The sequence below is a fragment of the Mya arenaria genome, chromosome 3 (genome assembly GCF_026914265.1).
Source record: "Mya arenaria isolate MELC-2E11 chromosome 3, ASM2691426v1".
NCBI classification, from domain to species: Eukaryota; Metazoa; Mollusca; class Bivalvia; order Myida; family Myidae; genus Mya; species Mya arenaria.
This window is the reverse complement of record NC_069124.1, coordinates 15,542,486-15,553,823: the sequence shown is the minus strand read 5'-3', so window position 1 is coordinate 15,553,823 and position 11,338 is coordinate 15,542,486. Positions and strand designations below refer to the sequence as shown.

The 11,338-nt window shown below is 33.2% G+C and overlaps 1 protein-coding gene across 2 annotated transcripts; it reads right to left on the bottom strand.

The window, feature by feature from the left end:
* Window positions 1-5,059: 5,059 nt before the first annotated feature.
* On the bottom strand, window positions 5,060-10,916 carry LOC128228454 (uncharacterized). 2 transcript variants are annotated; one of them, XM_052939772.1, is made up of 8 exons: window positions 10,397-10,911; window positions 8,620-8,978; window positions 7,398-7,596; window positions 7,047-7,151; window positions 6,616-6,651; window positions 6,264-6,392; window positions 5,984-6,067; window positions 5,060-5,754 (listed from the first exon to the last, which is right to left on the bottom strand). In XM_052939772.1, the coding sequence occupies exons 1-8, from the start codon at window positions 10,643-10,645 to the stop codon at window positions 5,482-5,484; spliced, it is 1,434 nt and encodes a 477-aa protein (XP_052795732.1). In that variant the 5' UTR covers window positions 10,646-10,911; the 3' UTR covers window positions 5,060-5,481. The 2 variants fall into 2 exon arrangements, with proteins under 2 accessions (XP_052795732.1, XP_052795733.1); XM_052939773.1 differs by having other exon boundaries at window positions 5,525-5,754; window positions 5,964-6,067; window positions 10,397-10,916.
* Window positions 10,917-11,338: the final 422 nt, after the last annotated feature.

The window sequence follows — 11,338 nt, the reverse complement described above, 5'->3', positions numbered from 1 at the left end:
GTATATATATATATGTAAATATGTCATGTACTCACGGGGAAATTTTAAAAAGAACTACTGCTGACAACATTCTTCATGACAACGTCAACGATTTTGAAATAAAATATCAACAATACTTCTTCATCAAAATTATATAAAACATATGAACAAATGTTTGTAATAATGTTATGCTTTATGCATGAACGAACATATGAACAAATGTTTGTAATAATGTTATGCTTTATGCATGAACGATCAAACATAAGACATTGTTTGGATACAACAGCACTGAAACAGCGTTTCTATTCATGTTGATAATTGATGCATCAACCACATTGGTAATCGCAGTCAGGAGTGATACACTCTTAGGATAAAAATTACATTTTCAAGGAACTGTTAGTTTTCGCCATCGTCTTTTTCTGATGATATAATTGATACATCTCTGAAAGAACACATACTCATTAATACTCCTCCTTCACAGCACCATCAACAAATGCATACGTTGTAAGTTCGATTGGAATACTAAAAGAAACAAAACATAAAAATCAATTAACTCTAAAACAGACACAGAGTAGCAAACAAGCTCAATACATTTAAATCGTTTTTTATAAAAGGAGTAAACTGTACAATGTGTTCACATGTAAACACATGATCAAAAACCTCAATTCCATCGGCCATACATAAATTTAGCATGCCATTAGGCTGTGTGTTGGCTAAGTTTCAGAGCGAAGAAACGAGTACATAATGGCAAGCCAACACAGACAATCCCAAAGCAATTTCTTTTCTTGAGAATTTTTCATCTTAGGTTACAGTGAAACATCCCACATTTCAAAACACACCATCGAACTAAAATGTACACAGGAAGTTGTATTATTACTTTCACCCTCAAAATAATTGTACTTAAAATGATCAGTGAGCTCAACATTTTACAGCAAAGCCATAGGCAACCGTTATGACACAAAGATCAAAATAATTAAAAATCCAAACCATTAAAAAGGCAAAGGCGACACATACTTTCAATTACATTTCAAAATGTATGACACCGAAAAATGGAAACAGTTACTAACCATAATTATGACGCAAACAGCGATGCCTGCTATATATAGCGTTACCGCATACAACATCGAAAAATTTGGACAACATACATGCCATAATTATGACTCTAACAGCAATGATTGCTATAAAAACGATAGCGCACACCACATCGAAACCAATGGAAAACTTACGTGCCATAATTATGACGCAAATAGCGATGCCTGCTATAATAAACGTTACCGCACACCACACTATGAACTTTCCTTCACTTCGCCGAAACTTCGGCAGGTGTTTATCAGTGATAACGGACCGGTAAAATGGCCCTCGCCCGTAAGGATGGAAGTCCTCTTCGATTGGATACTCCGTTAAATTCCTCTCAACATTAGGATATGTCTTATTTTGCTTCGTTAAGAATTCATCAGATTCGAACGATTCATTTTCAAGTCCTCTTTTCTGAAATAATACATAAATAATAGAGAGCATAATACATCGATCAAGGATTACTTCATTCTTCTAGGTGAAATGCCATGACAGGTTTCGATAGTTTTAGAATGTATATAGTGCGGGACTTAGACAATTGATAATGACACAAAACTATCTTGGTTAAATAAAGTATAACCAGCTCAGCACTGTCTTAAAGTATGCTATTGAAAACGTTTGACTGTCCGTGTTGATTGAGTATTTCATAATGATTAAACAATTAATATGAATATTCTTTAGTTTAAATATAGTTATTATGTCCCTTTAAAAAACAATTTTACAGTGTTATCATCGGAAGCAGTTTGGTTGGCACATGGCTTATAACGTCGTGTTTGTACACTGTCATAACAACCTGCCCCTGTTTTCGAATTTGTATTGTTATCATATTCCCATGTTTCGCTCTTCAAGCTAACAATTGCACTGACTGTACGTATTTTAGCCATGGTTACACCTATGTGTGATATTAATTACACAACATATAGTCACGGTACGCATTGTTAGAAACACAAACGTTAATGATATGTCCGTTCACTTGATAACAAAATGATTTATTTTGTTTGAAAAATTCTGACTCTTTTTAAATCACCACAAACAAAACAACGAATGTCAAGTAACGTTCACAGGAATTTAACGTTGAGCTAGTTCTCATCTTACAGAATATAATCATCGGCTTGTATGCCAATAAGCGCTTGAGAACAAATTTAAAAAAATGTTAATAAACCTCTTCTTGTCACGGAATTCAGCTTTGAACTCCTCGCAAAAGTCATTTCACACCAGATAAGGAAACAGATGATTAGAAACGGTATTTCTTTCACTTGATATTTTTTTTGCACACGCCAGACTCTTATCAGTTCTAGTTGATGGAGGATTCTTTTCTAATTAGAAATTATCTTAAGCTTAGACTTGATACAAATCACTGGAGCTCAATCAAACATTTCTGTTCGCTACGATTACCGAAAAAATCGTTGCTACAAAGGAATATAATTTATAGTTTGTTGTAGAGAAAATATTATTAGGTAAATCGATGATTCCGACAAGTATAGTAAGCTGTCAGATAATGTAAGCTCCTACATGGATTTGAATGTACATTGATATTAAATAGTTACTTTGAAATCGCCGCAAAAATAATTTGGTTTGATTGTAGATACATATGACGGATATTTATTAAGTAATTCAATTTATTCGTCTGCTGTGAATATTTATGAAAGCGACATGTTATAATGCGAACACTAGCTTAAGCAAACTTCATTACTTGAAGGTTTCTGCAGAATCCTTCTATATCTATTCGAAAACGATGGCTACTGTAGTAAAACACTTATATAAAATGTCAGTAAATATATAGCATCAATAATGTCATTCATTGAAAAAAACAACGTATGAGAGTCCAGATCCATACAATTTTGTTATAAACATATCGGCTTTGGAATTTATTTCTGATGACAATATAAGTATCTATCATTTGTTTCCGTAACGGATAAAAGTATCCGACCAGAGAGCACGCGCGAAACCAAGTTACGAGGCTTGCCGATTTACCGGCCATGCAACATGCCCGAGGGTCGGATTTATTTATCCGGACCGAAAAAAACATTATTGTTTTTTTTTCTTGCATATCTAAAATTATCGATCATGTAAAAATTGATGTAGAAAATGCACTTTTTACAATTCAACAAAAGGTGCATGCGACTTCGTTCACTTATGTCAAAAAGCGCAGTAATTGTAAATCAATATTGGAGTCAAATAGTTCCTCTAAAATCGGGTTTTTACGATTATTTATTTTGATTTTGATTAAAAGTATTGCATACTTATATATTAAAGTGTGCTTTATTGATATGATATAATACATTTTTCAACAACCATACAATGATAAAAGAAGTGGCGCGCTATTGCGCGTGACTCGTCTTACAATGCGGTGTAAGACGGTTTTTTCAAGCACTGATCACATGACCAGAAACACACGTCCGGTCATTCGGAACTCCTCGGCCATTTTTTTCAAAAACAACCTCGGATGTATGCAGGTACATCAGTTGAAGTAGTTCGTAAAATTTTGAATTATATCATTAATTCAATGTAGTGTTTTAGAGTTGTATTTATTGATCTAAGTTTAATTTGATTGCCATTAAATTGTATTATTGCAAACATAATTAAGAATCCCAAGAGTAATGTCACAAAGTTTAACTGCTAAATAAAATTACTACGCGATCTACTTGCAGCGGACTTAAACGTACCACTTTTTGAGTATGTAAACCGTCCATATACATCCGAGGTTGTTTTCGATAAAATGGCCGAGGAGTTCCGAATGACGTCCGGTATGCAAGAAAAGGTAATGTCAAACACCGGCTGACCTGTAAGGCAAGAATCAACGCTAATAAAAATGCATTTAAACAGATAAGTCAAACGCTATTCTTTTCAATAAAACATTGTGTTTGATGTTTGAAAATACACGATATTAGTTTCATACTCTGTATAAGTATGCTACAAGTTATATATAAATATATTTAAATAGTTATATATAAGTCAATGCTTATTCATCCTACTTTAAGTCTATAATTCATTTTTCTAGGCCATTGAAAACAAATCAACATTGTCTGTTGTGTGCTATAAGGATTCCGAAAAGTCCGAAAACACTTTAAAAACATACTCTTTTGTTAACGCATTGACTGATCAGAAGATCGTTCCTAAAATCAAATTACATAACAATAAGAATGTTTGCCTGTACGTTTTCCTCGTAATTAGTTAACAGAATGTTTCCACAATCGCGCTCCTTCCAATGACCGAGGACAAGCTCAGCCCATGAACTAAATAAAACTGAAGCGCTACGAGTACTTCAACAATACATAATGCAGTAACCATTAGATTCTGTAATGCACTGGAAACTATAGGCCCATCAGCCCCAAAACTATTGTGAACTTTTGCATGTCTTATTGACTGGTCCAAAATATAGTAGGTCATTGATTTTTGTTAAAGCGGTATGATGGTTATCCATTGTTTTCGACATCTATATTTAAATATTCATGTTCTGCAAAATCATTTGATACGAAAAAACGCTGCCATTTAGACCAATGAATTAAGAATACACATAAGCAGCTGCAGTTTACTATCAAACTACTGCAATGAAATAGTAAACTTAGGCTGAACGTGTTACTACAGACCTAAGTCTGCCCAAAATTCTTAGTGTTGGGTAAAATGTTTTGATTGTCTTTTTTGTTCTTGCATCAAAACGCTGTTAGTATAATGTTGTGTATTCTTTAATTCAATAATTGAAACTATAGAGACAACCACAGCAGCCTAAGATTGAACCTATGTCGTATTTTAAGGCACAAGGATCAGTCCCCTAGACATCAATGAGAGACACACAACGCCACAATACAGTTCACATTCACTAATAAAATGATTTTCTTAATTAAGTATCAATCTGTTTATAAACTCAGGTTTTTATTATATTGTTCTAGTATTTCTTTGCTATAAAGATAGTTGGTACGCGTGAATAAACAGCTCGTGCTACATATACGGATCTTACCTCCCTTTTCCCATGTTAAACCTGCTTTGGCAAACATGATAGGGACGATGACGTTTAACAGTTCTTTATTGTTTGGGCGCTTCCACGGTATCCACACTTTTAATGTGTTTTATTTAGTGTGAGCGCAATTTCATTCATTGACATTGAGTGTAGTTTTAAAGAACCCCAGTCACTATCTATATACATGTGCTTATCAAAAATCTGACAACTGACTTTTAACAATTTCACATTTAAATAACTTATGTTAAATAGACCTAGTGCGCTTCACTTAGTTAAATGCTTAAATATATATAAATAACTATGGTTAAACAGTTTTAAATCATTTTGTTCATATCTGTTTTACTTGTTGTTTACGAAACATTTTTCTAAAAATGACATTGTTCCTCTGCTTCAATAATATGTATTGCAGTGTGTATTATAAAAACAAGTAGTTTGTGAAATTGTGTAGTTGATGCAAGGATGGCACTTGATTAGTTCGGCTTTTGCGGCTGGGCCACGCCTTTTTCAACTACAGGTCCGCATTCATGCAACAACAGCGCAGGCCAGACAACAAAATCCACTATTGATCCTGTACAGGTGTATTGTTTGAAAACATTTGAATCAAACTTGTCGCCCCGCAAAGCTGTTTTAAAACTCATAGGTGGACTTTGAACGACCATCATCCAACCGATGTAAAGACACTGCATAACGAAAGGTTTGAGGCCATGTAAACAGTGCTTCCGCCAGCTCGCCTCCATGTAAGCCTACGGAATAAACAAATATATTTTTCTCTGGCTGCTGAAAAACCTTATTATTTTATTGACGTAGAGTAATCGCCGGAATCAAGATTTGCCAACTTTAAAACATTTTTGTACTAAAACATGTTATTTTAGAACGATTGCAGTGTCTACGAATTGTCGCTCGTTAAGAAATTGTTTGATAACGGTTTATGTTTGCGTATGTTTATAAATACATGATAAACATTCCTCTCACTCTTTGCACGATTGGTAATATTGACCGTGAAACTTCTTTTCTGACTTTCGTCATCTGTTCTTCAACTTTTACGTGTCTTGATGCCTGTAAAGTTAATTTATGCCTTATGTATTGATCACAAAATGTGTATCAATTTAGTTAGAAAAAAAATCAAGTGTATTCCAATGCCTTTATATTGAAATAACCGAAGTACATACTTTCAATATTATGCAAGCATTCAAAATATCGTTTTGTGACACACTGATCTAAGCCATGTGAGCCAAATCGTTAGTAAACATACCACTTCAATTTCATTTTTTTGTTCGGTTTCATCAGCGTAACTTTTTCTCCTCTTAGGTTCCCATCGTTTTTGAAGCTGCATGTCTTCTATAGTCGACTGTTCTTTGCAATATTTTGCAAACTTGGCAAGCTTCAATTGAAAAAGGACAAAATGATATACACACACACACACACAACATCACAACATCACAATCCGATTAAAATCGTATTCATAAAACGAGGAAAGTCGTTTACTTAGATTACAGTAAGTAAGTTAATTTTGGAAACACATCACGATGTTTTTTTTTATTTATGTTGAATTTCTTACTGTTTTTCGTAATAATGCTCTCTTCAATGTACATAAGTTTGCATACCTGTTTACGGGAAATCGTCAGATGTACAGGAATGTCCTACAAAGCAAATGCATTTTATAAAATGAGTCTGGATTATAAGGAAAGCTTCCGGAACAGAAATAACACCACAGATTATAACAACAAAGCATATATACTGCATGAATAAGGAATTATTTATTTGTCGCTTGATCCGTTGGGTTGTACCAATGCGATACGTTTGCGTAGGTTTAATGCGATGTATCGTTACTTAAGCAAGACACGAGAACTAATGACTTTGCGTAATATTGCGAAAGTTGATTTGTGCATGCACCCTTGGAAAGTGTGTGGTACAGACTCAGGAAACATTGTGTTATACGGTAGCATCTGAACACTTGCCCATTACGTCATATAAAGTTCACAGAATATTTCAGACGGAAAATTAACACGCATTAAATAAATGCATTTCCTACTACCTTGAACACTGCAGACTTCCGGTATTCATCAAACAGGAGGTTGACAGCATCATCTGTTTGCTTAAGTATCTGACTGGCTTTCTTCTCGCAAAATTCAAACGCGTTCTAACAAATGGAAATTTTTGAATTGATATAACACTGTGGAAACGACTGCGTTATCAGTTGTTTAGCGCTCATTTTATATTAATAACATGTAAATGGAAATCGCTTTAGTATGTCACCGGATTTTCTTAACTTATATCTTTTTTTGTGAAATATCCAAATTGTAATTCTAATGCTTTTTATAATTGAGTGTCAATTGTGAGTAACTCTTTGTACATCACTCCATGAAATCAGGTAAAATACTTTTACCAATAACGTGAGGTGCAGTGTCTCAATCGATTCCTCCTCAGTGTAGCCAACCTCGGTCAAACATTCAAACGCATTGGTCCACTCATTGTCATAAAGTTCACTGTACTTTTCACCAAGTTTCAAAGGTCTGTCCGAATCGTTAAGATCTGTAATGTTGGGATTGTCTTTCGTCAGCCTATCTCCTGCAATCTTACTCAATCTACAAAGATGAATATTAAATTAAAAATCATTTGGATTTATACAGCACTATATTAAAATTCTCTAAATTGCAATAATGTTTAACAGTTAATGGTCTAACACAATGCAAAAGTGGATGGGGACATATAACAGTTGTTTCAAAGGTTCATGATTTATAAAGTTTTGAGAATCAATCTTTTGCATGAGTAATACATCTTTTGCCACATGATTAAGGGGAATAGGAAGTTGACAAAATGTTACAATAAAGTATTTTATCAGACTTTGAATCCAAAGAATTATTTTATTGGAAATGTCAAAAGACAATATAACTATAATTAAGTGTGTGAAAAAGCCACAGACTACCCAATGAACAATGTCTCGCGGGTTCTTCAATATATATTCAAAATATTCAAAAATATAACTACAAAATTGGAAAATAGTCATTTCTTTATCATACAAATGCAAATATCTGATAGGGTTGACTGTTTTGACACAAAAACATACTCATTTTGTATAACGAAATTTCCGAAAAAAATACAATGCTTCTGCAATTGAAATTAATATGATATAACTTGTTACACCTTATCATGTTGCAACGCATATGATGCATGTAGCATATTAAAAATCCAAACTAAATACAAATCAAACAAAACATGAACATAAGTGTTTTTTGGACATTCAAATGTTTTGAACTCTGTGAACGGCCCTTAAGCCTTAGATTATGTCCTTAAATTATACAATTTATAGTATCAATACATTCCAAACGTTTATCTTTAACGAGGGTGAATTCGTTTAAAAACGTCACTTCAAAGTGTTTTTTTAAGTTATTTTTATATACGACTTTCTGAGCAAAAGGTAAATACAAGGCATTTCTTAAGGATTTAAATATCTTTGAATTTGCTTATTTTCAGCAATGGTAGCAGCAACATCGTCACAAACCTCTTCAATCATTGTAAGTGGGTTAAGATTTTCAAAAAAATAAATAAGTAATATTCAAGGACCCCAAAGAAACAGATTACTATGACTTCACCGACTAATATCAAACCTTGTTAACAGTTCCTCATTTTCAGCTTTAAACTGCTTAAGTTCGGTCTTTAGTTGATCATTTGCTGCGAGTAACCGAATTGTTTCATCTTTCTCCAGCTCCAATCGCTCCCTGAAGTCACACATTTGTTGGTGTATCTTGGTATACGGTTCTGTCGACTCTTTTTCTATAGTCATGGACACTGTGGAGGCATTGTTGTCAATAACTGTTTTCTGTGCAATACGAACGCACGCAGCTTCAGTGCTTGTTTTGCTTTTTAACGTTGGCTGTCGATAATATTCTGTAGACTGACAGCTGTTTTTCTTTTGTTCTTTGGCTTGTTCGGAGGTTTCATATCTTTGTAAAAAATCTTGTGGAATCTGAAGCAGTATTGAATCAGATATGTGAAATTACTTAGCAGCAAACAATTATATCATACTCGAACAAAATGAAGAAATATGTGAAATTGTATCTGTTTTTGTATAGCTTCTATGCAGAATCGCGTTCGACGCCTGTGACGCTTTCTCCATTGTCAGACCAGGAGTATAACAGTTTCAATTAAAGATGAGCTTAGCCGTTGGAAATAGATGCATTTGTCTGATTTTAAAACATATTATGAAGCCAATTAAATATTTTGTTTCCAAGATAGAAATAAGCAAGCACGAGAAGTTGGAATTTATTGAATGGCAAATGGACTTGTCCGACTGTTTTACGAGTTCTATTATTTATATAATGAAAACCCCACAATCTTCCTATCAGTTATCAAATAAAAACAACATTAAACAATTGAGCCTAATTTGTTAAACCCTCCTATTTCAATTGTTAATCCGAGTTTTGTTTACAGTGTTTGGAAAAAAAGTGTCTGCGTTCTCATTTTTAAGAAATATATCTGTTCGATATTCATTTTCACACAAACAGCATAAATCAGTAAAATTATGTTTGAGTACAAAGATGGAGAAAATTGCAATCACCCAAACCGCATATAAGGAAGTTAAATTATATTTGTGTATATACATGTAGGAAATAACTGTCACCAATACCGAATAAAAGGAAGTAAAATAATGTTTGTGTATCAACATGTAGATACTAACTATCACCAATACCGCATAGAAGGAAGTAAAAATTTATTTGTGTATAAACATGTAGAGAATTGCTATCACCCAAACCACATAAATGTGTAAAAATATATTTGTGTATACACATGTAGAGAATTACAATCACCAATAGCGCATAGAAGGAAGTAAAATTATATTTGTGTATAAACATGTAGATAATTGTTATCACAAATACTGCATTGAAATAAGTAAAATTATTTTTATGTATGAACATGTACTGAATTACTTTCACCAATACCGCATAGAAGGAAGTAAAACTGTATTTGTGTATAAATATGTAGAGAATACCTGTCACCAATATATATGCAAAAAGCTGCAGAAACATGCTCAGTAGCAAAATGTTTAAACATAAACCCGGTTTAGTGGCAATGGGCAAACGACAAATACCGCATAGAAGGAAGTAAAAATATATTTGTGTATAAACATGTAGAGTATTACAATCACCAATACCGCATAAAAGGAAGGAAAATTAGATTTGTGTATAAACATGTAGATTATTATTATCATCAATACTACATAGAAATAGGTTAAATTATTTTATGTATGAACATTTACTGAATTACTGTCACCAATACCGCATAGAAGGAAGTTAAATTTTATTTGTGTATAAACATATAGAGAATTACTATTACTTATAACGAAAATAGAAGAAAACCTATAGTTCACATTGTTTATACGTGTACCTGTTTTAATAAAACTTCAGCCGCAACCTTCATTTGTGTGTAAAAATACCACTTTATCTCCTCCGCAGAATTGGAATCAATGTTTCCTCTTGCTTTAACGATTTCCGTTTTCCAAAAGGTTATTTTCTCTTCAAATTGGTTTAAAAGATCATCAGCTCTATCATGTTCGAACATGCTACTTTCTCGTTTATAAGTGCGGGTATTGTTCCCTGCTTTGGGAACACTCGCAAAACTTCCATTGTTTCCCATGATTTGTATGTCATCAATGTTAAATATTTTAATGTTTTAACATTTGCATACTTATTTGACCAAATGCTGTATAATACTGCGTAATTTACGCAGTCCACAAAATACTTCCTCCTTCGTAATATTTAATCCTCTGCTTATTTTACAATTTAAACGTAAGATTAAGTTGTAAGCATTGTACTTGTTTTGAATTCAATGTTATCACTAAATAAATAAGCGACACCCTTAAATCTAATCGATGGGATATCAAATGTGGAATCCCAGACAATAAATTAATACTCAAAACGCAAATAAAATGTGTTTTTTACCATGCGCCAAAACGTTTAGAATAACTGAAGTAGTCCATGTATGTTTCTTACTGATTTTTTTCTGTTTCTGGATTACAAGTAAACTATTGGAATTGATAGGAAGTAAAAACAACTATATTTTGGTTGCTGGCTGTCAAATTTTGTATTTTTCATTTTTCATCTGACAAATGTATCCCATCCACAAGACTACTCGTCCTTTAGCGAGGTCCAATAATGTTTGCATCTGTAAAGAACGAATCTGTAACTTAAAACCTAAATTAAGTTGTCAAATTATTTTGTACCATGACCTGAAAGCACGAGGTAATTTCGGATGCGTGAGATCAGCATGTAGCATATCATTTACTAGGGTAAGGATTCATTTATAGGGTGATCAATACATATATTTTGA